This window comes from Aulonocara sp. 'chitande type north' Nkhata Bay, linkage group LG3, assembly GCF_057382095.1.
Source record: "Aulonocara sp. 'chitande type north' Nkhata Bay isolate Kocher_YH1m ecotype deep benthic linkage group LG3, A_spYH_male_GT1.1, whole genome shotgun sequence".
Lineage (NCBI taxonomy): Eukaryota > Metazoa > Chordata > Actinopteri > Cichliformes > Cichlidae > Aulonocara > Aulonocara sp. 'chitande type north' Nkhata Bay.
This window is the reverse complement of record NC_141346.1, coordinates 62464657-62478689: the sequence shown is the minus strand read 5'-3', so window position 1 is coordinate 62478689 and position 14033 is coordinate 62464657. Positions and strand designations below refer to the sequence as shown.

Here is a 14033-nt window from a genome sequence, read left to right as displayed (position 1 = left end):
ATGGGAAACTGTTTTCACACAGTCATGATGTTTTCTTTAACCAGGTATTACCTGAACATCGACATGTTTGGTAAAGACCTCGCCCTCGCTCGACAGCAGTTCTTGTACCACCTGCAGCGCCATACTGCCACCTTGAAGGGTCATGTGATGTGCCAGATGTTCCTAGACCCACCGCTTTGGAAGGCCATGGCTGAATTCTGCCACGACACCCTGAGTGTGGAGCTGGTGAAAGAGTATACTGAGCAATGCGTGGTGGAGTGTGATCTCATCTAGTTGCAGAAGGTGGATGCAAATAAGGAGAAGTTGTCGAGGCATGACAGGAAGGAAGACAAGGGTTTAAACAACAAGAAAGTAACACAAATACAAATAAACACAACACTCTGTACTGAGGAGCAAAATCAAGTAAACAAAATGTAGTTTTAGATACAAAACAAAACCTTGAAGAACTAACAATACACAGACACATGATGGGAACTTAAAATCATCTACATCATGTAATCAACTACAATAGGTCTATGATTAATGCCGAATTTATAAAGTTTATAGTAATTAACTGGTACACTGGACGCGTTGATTTTGCTACTGAGGTGTATTTAACATGTCGTTTCCTCAAAAAAACAAGAGAAGGAACAAAATAACACAAATACCTCTTTCCATGGATCTAAAATGGACTTGTGGAAAAGCACTAAAACACCCTGTTGTTTTTTTAAATGATTTTCAAAGAATGATCAAATCTGATAGAGTCCAACAGAGTCACATAGGATGCGAATACACGTGAGGATTATTGTCCTGACGAGAGGTCGTGAATTCAATCAGAAGTTAGAAAAGTTCTTTAATTTCACTGAATAAAAAGCAAACTGTTTTTGTCATTGCTATAAGTCTTGCGCGGACCCTATTGCAGTTGAGCTACAAAGATGTAAAAAAATTAAAAAGTGATGAACGTGAGGATACTTTTCCCACACACTGTCGTAAAGTAAAATTGTGCAAACAAAGTGCAACAGCTCATTTTCAATTCTGTTCTCTGTGTAAATATGGAAATTCTAAATATGTGTAATGCTGAATTGGGTTGTCAAATCTGCACATTTCTAAAGGCACTTTATTAAAACTACCCTTGAAGGTTGTGTCTACATTATATCGAGAATCAATCGTTTGGGATCAAAAACAGCGCCCTCCAGAATGTTCGGGGCAAAGACAGCACATTTTTGCAGCTTTGCCTCTAAACAGCACCACTGTGGAAATCACAAATCAATATGTTACTGAAGTGCAAGCTTTCAGGTTTAATTTAAGGGGTTTTACAAAAATTATGCATGAGCTGTATAGTATAAAATGGCGTAGTCCCCCTACCTTTCAGATGTTCAAAAATAAATGGAACAATTGACTGACAGATGCTTTTGTGGCAGGTGAGGCCTGCTTCACTGTTATTTAGTGAAAAAGAAAGCAGACATAATATTTGAAGGTTAATCATAATTCAAAGTGGTTCACTGTAAATTTACTGTAATTTTAAAACAAAATCTTGCAGGTGAAGAACGTCGACATTACCAAAGGTTGATTCTGTTCATCTGGACGTTTTCAGTGGGAGAAAAGTTTCGTCACTCATCCAGGTGACTCCTTCAGTCTCAGCTGACTGCAGGTTTCCCCAACCTTATAAATAGCAGGAAATTGGCTGGAAAGGTCCAGCCAATCCAGGAGAGAAGGACAACGGCTGACTAAGAGAAAACCTGTAGTGATCCCGTATGTGTCAGGAGTATCGGAGCAGTTGATTTTTTCTAAACACCGGGTCTCTGTGGCTTTTAAACCCCAAAACACGCTGCGCCAAAAACTGGTCCACCCCAAGGATCGGGTCCCCCGACACAAACAGAGTAACATAGTGTAGCTGTTAAGTGCAGGAGGATTGTCAGGATTTATTCATCGGGGAAACCAAACAACCTCTGGCTACAACACAGAAGAGCCACCTCGTCAGGCCAGGACTCTGCAGTCTGTTTACACCTACAGGCCAGTGACACTCTTTCAATGATGAGGATGTAACATCCTGGACAGGGAGGAACGCTGGTTTGAGGGCGGAGTCACGGAGGCCATTTACGTGAAAAGAGAAAGACCATCTCTGAATCGAGGAGGGGGCCTAAGGGTACATCTGTCACCATCTTACAATGCTGTGATTGCAGCCGTTCTCCAACTCTCTGTGAATGGTGCTCATGGTTATTGATCAGTGGTTGTTGATCAATGGTCATGAGAATCTGCATGATTAAGATTAAGGAACTGACCTCCCAGCCCATCGTTCCTTCAGTGGGCTGGTTTCAGTCATTATGCAAATGTCCTGTTTGACTGAAGGAGTCACCTGGTGATGACGAAACGTTTCTCCCACAAAACGCAAAAATCCACAGTGCTCATCCTTTAATAAACACACTCTTCACCAACCTTACAAGGTGAGTTGTGTTCATACAACCTGTAACGTTACTTTGAGTTAGGAGATAAAGATATGAGGTCCATCTCAGTCCATACGTCCATGTGCAAGCACACTTCTCCCACACTACAGAGAGCAGTGGCGCACACTTGTGACATCATTAACATTAACTTAAGTTGTCTTAAAGAGACACCACACAATTGTGACTGTTACACACAGCATCTGCCTAACATGGTGGAGCCAGCATCGTGCCAGTGAAACTGGGTCACTGACAACGTGACTGCTGATAGAAGCAGCAGAATTCATTGTGAAGTGTGCAGCGCTTTATTCTCTGCTCAGACCTAACCAAACGATGCTCAGACAGAAAATGATCAGACAGCACTAACAGTGCAAACAGATTAGGACCCAAATCATACTGAAAAAGCAACCCAACAGTTTCTCAAGGTAAAAGAAACGGGACGTTCTTCCATGCCCAAGTCTCACATGTCTCAACCCAGCAAGCACCAAATCACAACAGCCACCTCAAGGAGCTTTAGGTGTTAAGGTAAAGACCCTGAAACATAGAGAGCAAGCCCCAACAGTCAGCCAAGCAACCAGCAGGGGGTAGGAGAGAGAGCCAGAGCTCAGGACACACTGTGGAAGAGGGCCACAGTTTCATAATAACTGAGGATTAAATCCAAAGTGGTATGTCAGCACATAGAGGGAAATCTATTTTTGTCTTGAGTAAAGATCAAGCTGAGCAACTCAAAGGAAACAACATTTGCTGATGTCCATTGTTTCTAGACTTCAAGCAGACATTGGTTGAAAAATGCAGTCCTTCGTTTTTTAAAGTGTCTTAAAATTGATGTTAAGACATAAATTTATGTTATCCCAGAAATTTTGAACCTCTGAAAATGGGGCTTTGCAAAACAAGTCATTGAATTTTTCTGTTAAACCCTTTAAATTAGAGCTGACTGTCAGCTCATCAATCACAGTTTTTTTTTAATTTACAATCCACTGTGGAGTTGTCCAAAGGCAAAACTTTGTCCCAAACATTATGAAGGGCGCTTTAGTAATTTACTAATTTTGGGTAACATCATCTTTAACCAGCATTACCTTGGGAATGTCAACAGCAGGAATGGACAGGTCAAATATGGACAGGTTTATGTTTTTTCTTTTAAACACATGTTACTGAGTTCATATGTAACTGCTGCAATACCATTATTAACTTCTTAAAAGGTAAGACAAATTTAGGCTTGAGTACTTTCTTACAACAATGCCAAACAAAAATGCTAATGTTTCAAAAATACTTCGCTGATGACTGTGCAGCTTACTGGCTTTGTATAAAACAGAGACGAACGTTATGAAAGTAAAAGTTTGCGTTAACAAATGATTTAGTATATTGTTACATTTTTAATGTCAAGTAGCCTTCAAGGATTTTTTTCAAAGATAATATTAGTTTGTGTACAGCTAGACCTCGCCCAATAAAATCACAACACTTTAAACACAAACTCGACTGCTTTTTAATGCAAAATGTTTCGATCCACAATGAGAAACAGCTTTAGTGTTACTTTTATAGGCTATTTAAGTGTGCTCTGCTGGATGTGTTTGCATGATTGTCCTGAAAAGTGTTCTAAGGAAAAATCTTTGGCTTTTGAAATCAGCGCCATCATCATATAAAGTTTTTTTGGTCTATTTTGTCTAAAATGTTACTTTACCACCAAATTCCAGCACAAATGTGTTCAATTTGGTAGAGTCTCACCTGTCTGTACTGCATTAGTGCTTTATCTACAGCATATTTCATTTTTACGAGGAAGCTTTATGGCCTAACTGTTCTTTATAATTCTTCACCGAACAGAATTGAAATTACATCTGCATCTCCACGTATTATATCTCTATTTCTCTATTTAAATGACCAAATACAGAGAGAGAGTGAGACCAGGTAAATAGTGTGTATCTTTTTAGAAATACACTTTCATTTGTAAAAACTAGTTTCCTTGCCTTGGCAAGCTTTAATCTTGACTCTGACTACCTTCTTCTTCTGGTATGCAAATATACGTGAAAGGATGACTGTGTCTGTTTTATAAGAAAGATAAATCTTTAGTTTTACACAGAATTCATCCTGCTTTTTGAGTCGTCACATCCTCAGCACATTTCTAACAAGACAGGCAGTCAGCTTTTCACTCGATAGGTTGTAACCAAAGAAAGTATATCCTCAGCTAAGCCAGTGTGCCAGAAGAGAGTAACGTTGACAGTATCCCTCTGTCTCACACTGCTGTAAGCAATGCTTTCAGCCTGGCCAACCCTATAAACGTCTGCCTCTTCTGCTGCTTCTCAGTCTTACTCATAAACAAGACTCTTTGTTGTTTACTGGTGAACAAAATACTTTGTTACAATGTGACTGCTGACTGCCGGTTAATCCCGTATTCCATGTTTCCTCCACTTTTAAATCAAAATAACTGAAATTTGTTTCCCAGCTGTGACTCAACCAACCACTAGTTTTCATAATGTACCATAACTTTCTACTGCTGTTGTGTAATGAGAAGTCAGTTTGTTAGGTTGATTTTTGTAATCACAAGAAGTCATTGCAGGGAACAACTGAAAAAAACAACAATAAGTTCATTTTATAGTCTTAAATACACACTGAGACATTCAAATCTTTGAAGCATATATTAAATAAGTTGCTACGTATTTTAATCACAATCAAATAAACATTTTGATAAGCTTAAATGTATCTTTTAATAGCAACTAGGGCTAGCTTAGGCAAAGAAATGGATCAAGCTTAGTTACTTTTTGTCATAAAAAAAAAAATATGAACAAGGTGTTTGGCTCTGAAAAAAATCGTGTATTTATTGGAAAGCGACTGCAGAGAATGTGACCACATTCATTAGCAAACTGTGCATCTCTGCAACATGTTCCTCTCTACGTTGGTTAACAAGTTTATTAGGCCTCCTGTCAGAATAAGAACAAAACACAAATATTTATAAATCTGTCGAAACCTGTTTACAAATAAATTCATATTGTTATTTATAATAATAAACTAAATTAACATTTTTACACCCAAAATTAATCCAGCACATTGGACTTTCCTAAAAAGTCTAAAATGAATGAATCATAATATTCAACCAGTAAAACTTCTGTTCAGAAATGCAAGAAAAAAAATGTAATTTGGCAACTAAATAAAAAAGTGCATAACAATTATTACCATCATTATTATTATTTTGTTTTTTGTGTTAACCAGTAAATTTGAAAACCCATGGGTAACAACATTAATTATATTTTAACACTTAACATATAATTCTGATTACACAGCTTGTGCATACTGGTGGACTGACCAGCACAGAAACACAGAAAACAAATAATTACCAAGACTTTGGTATAAACGTGACATTTGGTGGTCTAACGAATTTGTTATACACTCAAACTCACAATTTGTTTAAATGCAAACGTTTGGGGTGTTAATTCACTGATACTTTTACAGATTTGGGCATAACATTAACATGTTTTCCATTTTGTGGTCCTCACACATAACTTCAAACTGCACATGTAGGAAATGCAAATGAAGCAGTTTTATCAATGCAAACACAAAAAGCTGCGTAGTGTTAGGCAAAGTTTGCAGATCTCCACCTAAAACTTATTTCCTTATTAACAAACTAAATCGACATAATCACAACAATTTGGTTGCTGTTGAGAAAACAGCCATGATTCTTCGGTATGCTAGCTTCTGTAAAAGACAGTGGTTGCACAGTCAATACACACGATTTTGTATTTAGTTATTTGCAGGATCCTGTGCTTGGAGGTTAGAAAACTACAGAAACATACACACAACCTAAGGGATTTTCATTGTCCATGTTCCAGTGGTTCATTGCTACTTTTGGACAATTAGATATTTAAAAAGCCGTTTGTCAGTTTAAGAATTACGACACTTTACAGCTGACACTGGCACAAATCACCAGCAAGCACAAATCAAATGACATATTTAATTGTTCGGACAATAATAACAAAATATTTTAATATCAATTCAGTCAGCTTAAGATTGGCTTCAGCACCTGTGCTGCTTTCAAGCCTGAGGATATGAATTGGGGACAGTATATTAAACGACTAAGTCATAGTTCAGACAGGCTTCCATCGTTTTCATGCCTTTTCTTTGCTTAGACTCATTTACGCAGTAAATACCACACAAAAAGAATATGTTCAGGCGATTTCGTGCTCATGACTGAGCCGTGTGTGCAACAGGAAAGCTGGAAAAAGTGCCAAATTTCATGCTGAACTGATTATCTGAATGAATTTATGAAAGAGCGGCAATTTTTGTTGTTGTTGTTGTTGTTGTTTTCAATGCAAGACTTGTTTGAAAATTCATTTAAACTTTGCCTGGTTTGTTAAATAACCTATAATAACCTATTTAATTTGAGGTCAGTTATATCACTTTGTCTTAAAGATGTGAGGATTGTTTACTTAGTATACAAGTAAATAAACAAAGACAAAGGCATTATAGGGCAAAGTATTATATTAATGTATGTTTTATGAATTGCTGTATATGCCATTAAGTTAGTGGGTAAGCAACATGCACTTTAATTGTCTTTGGCAATAATAGCTAAGCTCCCATCATATGTAAAGCAGTCTCAACCTCACGTTCTTGTCACACATCTCAATGTGCAAAAACAATGATGCAGCGTCATAATGTAAAACGTCAAAACTCTGTCAGTCTGTTCCTTCGAACGTGAACCACGTCACAGGAGACATGTAGAGCAGTTACACATGAAAATGAAATCATATATTTTATTCTCTAAACAGACTAACAGATTAACAGAACAAACATTGTTTAACGTGTGCTGAAACTATGATGCAGGTTTGGGTTTATTATAAAACCAGGAGATAACAAAATATACTCGTACATTTAGTGTTGTAGCTACTTTATGTGTGTGTGATTCCATTTTGTGAAACCCAATAAGTTTTCATTTCAGAGGAAAATATTATTCTTTTTACTCCCGTACATTAACAGCTGTGTTGTCATTAGAAACCTTGAAAACTAATAATGTTACATGCAAAATAGAAATAAGATACATTTTTAAGAAGTTAGATTAGCAATTGTGATGCAAAAATGTGTAGTATTCAAAAAACCTTTTCTTTTCATGTGTTCAGTGATGCAAATCTTGACTATATGTACTTTTCAGCCTTCCCTGTGCTTCATTTATATTGCTTGCTTAAACATGTCTTGAATGATAAGGCCAGGGACCTCTAGAATGACATGAACAAACCTTTCTCATTTGTTGTATTTTAAGTAAAGGCAAGTAACGAGTCTGTGTTTTCTTCGACATTATTTTTCTCTTTCTGTTTAAGATGTTTTTAAATACTCTGAGGATTAGCGAATAGCTGATATCTGTTAAGACATAGTTCCACATTTGAAGGAGTCGTGTTATTTCCTGTCTTTAGAGAGTGAGGTGACAGGAGTTTAAATTAAAACACAATTTAGCTGGCTTTATTTTAAGGCTACAAACATCAAGCACATCTATAAACGGAAAAGCTTTCTGAAGGTCATTTGCTGCTTTTTGTTTGTGTTTTCTCATTTTCAGTCTTATAAGCAGCTTGTTACAAAAACACATATTTTCCCTTCTTTAGTCAAATCTACAAAAAATACCAAAGATAAAAAGGTTTGATGGATGTAACATTGTATTTTTATACCTGCAAAGGGATTTCTACAGCGCTGGACAAAAACTTCTTAGAACCTAACTGGTGATGTGTTTATTAAAGTATGCTGGCATGTATACCAACACACAGAGGGTGGATCTGAGTAGATACACTAACCCAGAGCTATCTACAACAATGCTATTTATACAGGACACAAAAAGCAAGAGTGGAGCAACTTAGAAGAGTGGAAGGGACGCTAATTATATGCAAAGAACAAAAGGTAAGTGAAAAAATGTCCGGGCAATGACCATGAGGTATGCTGAGTGAGGTGGGATAGAAGTCCTCTCATTACATCTGAGAGAGAGACAACAGGACTTAATATCCAGGTAATAGAGCGCTATAACATCTATCTGCATGTGATCATGACAACAGTTAATCCTGCTCAAATCTAATCACAGTATTATTAAGAAATAAAGAATAAATATGATGAGTAAGAAAATTGGCACTGTTATGGCAACGATGTGTCCCTGTCTCTGTGTGTGTTTGGGAGCATGGTAGATATGGTGTGTGTGTGTGTGTGTGTGTGTGTGTGTGTGTGTGTGTGTGTGTGTGTGTGTGTGTGTGTGTGTGTGTGTGTGTTAGAGAGAGATTGTAAAAGACAGTAAGATGTAAGAATCCCTGACTTTTAACATGATTTTTAAAAATAAGTTGAGTCTACTGTGACTGACAGAGTAAGGTGAGGAAAAGCATTCCTGTGTAACTGAGCTAAAAAGAAATCATGTTAAAATGATTAAAGATGATTTTAATGAAGTAACCTCTGCTGTAGTTAAAGTGGTGAAAAGTCAGAGAGAGAGGATAATGTGTCTGGACACTGGGTGATTGTCATCTCAGGAGATGTGACTTTCAGAGAGAAAGAGGGGAGGAGGAAGACGAGGGTGCATGTGGGCGAGTATAAAAGAATATGCCTAGGAACATTTGGGGTTTCCTTACATGAGGAAGAGGACATAAGCGCTGCCCTGGGACTCCACAGCTGGAAATTACAGCAAGAATTGCTAGAGGAGCAGCCATCGCCCGAACACTGTGGACTCACACAGTAGTTTTATATCTGTGTCTGCTCATTGTTGCCATGTTGGCGTATAACCTCAAAGGAGTTTTCCACTGGATTACAGCTTCCAAGGATTTGCCTCCTTTCCTATTTCAGTGTATCTACAAGGAACAGAGATAACTGTGTCGTGGACAAAGCCCTTCTCTCCCCAACCTCCCTCCTCTCAGCATCAGATCAGACCTGGAGGGGCGTGACTGGGACCTGATCTGAACTGGAGCAGTGCTCTGTGTGCAGGGCGTGGTCTGCAGGGGAGGCAGACTCACCTGCACGGCATACAATACAATACAACTTTATTTATATAGCACATTTAAACAAAGTGCTTTACACTAGAAACAGCATCTGCACTCACACCTCGCCGGCCTAAAGTCTGTGCTGACTGACTGTTGTGGTTGTTGTTGGTATGTGTCCGGCAGTGAGCTGCAGAGATGTAGCTGTGTTGTGTGTAACAGCAACCGTGGTTTATAAAAGTATGCTGAAAAGCATGAGCGAGTGGTCGTGTCTGCCGTGCGTCTTTCACACTCTGTTATTGGACTTCTGTGGAAACTACAGTTTTTCCATAATGAACACCATGTTTGAACATAAGGGTGGCATCATATCATCAGATCTGCTGTCATATGTCGTGGACAATTGGGTGAAGAGAGGGGCGGAGCTGTCAACTGATCACCACCTGGTGGTGAGTTGGATCGGGTGGCAGGGAAGACGCTGGACAGACGTGGCACGTCCAAAGCTATAGCAGGCCTCTGCTGGGGACGCCTGGCAGAGGCCTGAAGAGCTTTGGTGGTATTTTTATGGAGGCTGGGGACACTGAACGGACCATATTCAGCACCTCCATTGCTGAGACTGCTACAGTCAGCTCCTGTCACAGTGGTAACCCCTGAACCAGACGGTGGACACCAGAGAAGGGGGCCATCAAGCTGAGGAGAGCGTTGAATCAGGCTTGGTTAGCCTACAGGACTTTGGCGGTAGCTGATGGGTACTGGCAGCTTAGCAGAATGCGGCTCAGGCAGTGGCTGAAGCAAAAACTCGGGTGTGGGAGGAGTTTGGTGAGGCCAAGGGAAAAGTTTAGATGCCTTAAAGCCATCCTGACAAAACGTCAGGCAACTCAGGGATAGAAAGTGGTGCTCTGCATGCTGAAGTGGCAGTTCAGCCCTTTGATTCATGTTACAGCAGCTCATGAGTGAATGAACATGGTGCAAGTATTTTAAAAGTACACTTTTCCTAACACTTAAATTTACTTGAGTAGGGTTAGAGGCTGCCACGTCAGCATGCTGTCAAGTTCTATACTCTAGTTAATGACTTACGGCAATAATTTTATTCAGGTGTGTTGCAACAGGGACACATGGAAAGGTTGCAGGACAGCAGCCCTCGAGGACTGGAGTTAGTGACCCCTGCTACAAAGGGACCCTTTGTAGGGTCTCAGCCTTTGTCAGTGTTAAAAGGATCATACCTATACTGCAGCAAGCCACTAGGGGGCAACTGTGATATTTTATCCATATTTGTGAGGCTGTCAAGTGAGGAAACTGATGCCACTGGAAGACTGACATCCAGGCCGCTGGTGACGCGAAGGCTGCTCTAAGTGCCTTTTGGATGGCTTGTCCCCAAAAGTATGACAAATATGTATGAAGCTTATGTGTAAATTCAATTAGAAAGATCTATGGCCTACATCTGTCCGCTCTCAGGTGCTGCTGGATGAATCTAAGGTTTATCACATTGACTTTCTCACAGTGTCAAGCTGTTTGTGTGTCCAGGCTAATCACCTTCTCCAGGCCAATCAGCATCCATGCTGTGTTCTTGAGATCTTACTGTGCATCTGTCTTTTGCACACACATTTTGTCCAATCCACCTCATCTCCACCTCTCATCACTCAAGCTCCATTCAAGCCACCTTCATCTCCACCACCAGCATGTAGGCTCGGGGGGATCCTGCTCTAATCCTTTTCACAGCTGGAGCTCCGTTCTGCTGAGACGGGCCATCGGAGTCTGTTATCTTTATGGTTATATATCTATATTCTGTTCATCAACAAATGATGGTGATTCTGTTGCTGCTGCTGTTGTAAATTTGGTAGAATAAAAATGAAATTAATTTGGTGAGTCAACAGCAAAGGATGAGGGGCAGTTTTACCAAGGTTCATCCTCCAGCACAAACTCTGAGTTATTTGACAAATGATGAATTTGTCCTTGTGAACTTTAGGTTACATGAGCAGTAAACCCACAGAATAATCGGAGACCTTTTTTTTTCTCGGTGATAAACTATAGAAATATATTCGTTTGAGCAATACAGTCTTTCAGAGAATGTTCTATAGTTCTTTCAAAGCATACTTGCTGTAGTCCTTTGCTGAGACTTGTTCAACTAAACTTAATCTTTCATGGTGCCTCAGTTCTCCAGAGCTGATGTTGCCAGCTTTTGTCTTCTCTCCGCATCAGTTTCTATCTTTCCTGTCTTTCTGTGATCGTTTGAGGTTGTCTGTGCTCCTGAGTGACACTCATTCCAGGTAGACATTATTTGGCACCTTAGCTTTTTGCCTTAAAGGAACTTTCTTTGTTGCTTCCTGTGTTCAGACCGTCCCTGGGTTTCCTCCTTTTACCTCTGGGGTCCCATTTCCCCTGCGATTTTGTAGATGTCCTGTTGAAACACTGGGAGTAATGCACTGAACTTTGATTGTCTCAAGGTCTGCTCTTGAGTCCACTCCATCATTTATAACTGCCATAATTATTACATCATTATTGCATGTGTGTTTTGTTTAAATACAATTTTAAGTAAGCCTATTTTTATGAATAATAATTTATTTGTGTTAACACTACATGAGAAAACGCAAATATGTTTACATTTTGTGTTGCCTGGGGGCCTGTTTTAGTGTCGCACTGCATTCCTGCCAGGAGTCAATATTAAATGTGGGAGGAGTTTACAGTCCACAAAAAAATGAATTATGCTTAACCCTTGTATGGTGTTCGGGTCTGTGAGACCCGTGTTCAGTTTTTTTCAAAAGAAAAATTAAACAATTAATTATTTTTTCACGTGTAAATGTGTTGTGTCTTTCCACTCACTCCACTTGATTATAACTGATTTATTTATAACATTTTATATAAAAGAAAAACGAGAAGCACATTAATTCATAAATGTGATCTAACAAAGGTAAAGGGAAAAAATTAACCATGTTTGCTGTTCATATGGCTTGTAATTGGGATGAAGTAAACATCTGTTGAGTAATTTAACATAAAATTGTTTGATAGTGTTAATTTGGAAAGCCAAAACTCTTGCGGGTCCACCAGACCCATGAACACTGGCTGAGTAACAAAAATACGAACACCACACAAGGGTTAAGGGGACATGGACCGCAGATCTAAGTCAAGAAGAGCTTTGCTCTGCAAACTGACTCATTCCCTCTTTGTTGTGTGCAGCAAGGTATGTTTGTTTATTTGTTTATTCTGCGTGGCACACGTTTATAGTTCAATTTGTGCCGTCTGTATGATGTGATGCATGCTTGTTTGTACAATATGATGCATTTTGCACAGTTTGATGGTGAATCTGATGACAGTGATGTTAAAGTGCCAGGTAGCAATTAAATTAATCAGTAACTTGAAAATCCTAGTGTCATGTATTTCTTGGAGGGAGTGATAATTGAACTTGGACCTGCTGAAGTTTCTGTAACCTGCCCGCACTCGATTGTCAAGATGACAATCACAGATAAGACACTCTTTAGCATTAAAGACACACAAGTCTAACAGTGTGTTATGAAGAAATCTATAAGACAGACACTGACATTCGTCCTCTGAAGAATAAGACTCTGAATTCCCTAATAACAATGTATGAAGATGCTCTCCTGGAGTACTCAATGCAACACGGCACATTCACCCATACTATTATCTATACTTTCAGTGCTTTCTAACTGACATTCATATTCTGACAACCTACAACCTACAATTACTACACAATTCCATTTGTTCATTCATAGTTTTGATGCCTTCAGTGAGAATCTACAGTGTAAACATTCATGAAAATACAGAAAAACCATTAAATGAGAAGCTGTGTCCAAACGTCTGACCGGCAGTGTGTGTCAAACACTACGTAACAATATGGCAAAAACCACAAGGATTTTGGAAAAAGCAAGGCACGTCCTGAACAATAAAACATTGCACACACACCTTACTGCACACTGTAAATTATTGTGTTGGAATCTGGGACAACACTTAGAAGAGTTCTCTACAAAAAATATACACAATGCAAAAAAGAGCAATAAGAATTATGCATAATGTTTGGTTTCGTGAACGCACAAATAATCATTTTTTAAACTCACAAGTTATTAAATCCATGGAATTGATTTGAATTTAAAACCGCACAGGTGACGTTCAAAGCAAGTAATAATATCCTTCAAAGTAACTTTCGAATGTATTTCAGAATAGTCTTCAGACAGAACGACTTTTCAAAATAAGATTACCCATCAGACCAAAAGGTTACTCAGGAATGTGCAATAGTAATTTTCTTCTTTTTGTTTTAAAGCACTGACCTATTGTACCTCTCTCCTTATTCATGACGTTAACCTGTGGTGTCATTGGAATGTTGTGGTTATGCTGCAAAGCATATATGTGTTGGTAAGGAGGGTGGGGGTGGAGACGGGGAGGAAAGGGACTCGTAGGGTTTGGGTTTGGGGTAATGTTCTCGATATGTTGTATGTTTGTGGTGTGCTGTATAAGACAGTTTCCCTTTGTTCTAAAACAAATAAATATTGCATTACAAGTTTACTCAAACCTATCAAACAGCATCATAAAATAGATTAGACTAATAATCAACTCATAAAGTGATATTTTAACGTTGGAGTTTTGCATATGTTACATCAGTGTAACATCAGCGTTAGTAATAAGCGATGTGATCACGTGATTCCGCATGGATTTCCTAAAATGTAACAAATGATGTTACTTTTCA

General features: G+C 38.9%; 1 protein-coding gene across 2 annotated transcripts in view; it reads left to right on the top strand.

The window, feature by feature from the left end:
* Window positions 1–7681, top strand: part of LOC147336498 (histidine N-acetyltransferase) — a 41446-nt gene extending 33765 nt beyond the window's left edge. For both annotated transcript variants that reach the window (XM_086285420.1, XM_086285419.1), the window contains one exon: window positions 45–7681. In XM_086285420.1, coding sequence (XP_086141546.1) covers window positions 45–273 — 229 coding nt within the window. In that variant the 3' untranslated portion in view covers window positions 274–7681. The remainder of the gene's footprint in view (window positions 1–44) is intronic.
* The last annotated feature ends 6352 nt before the right edge of the window (window positions 7682–14033 follow it).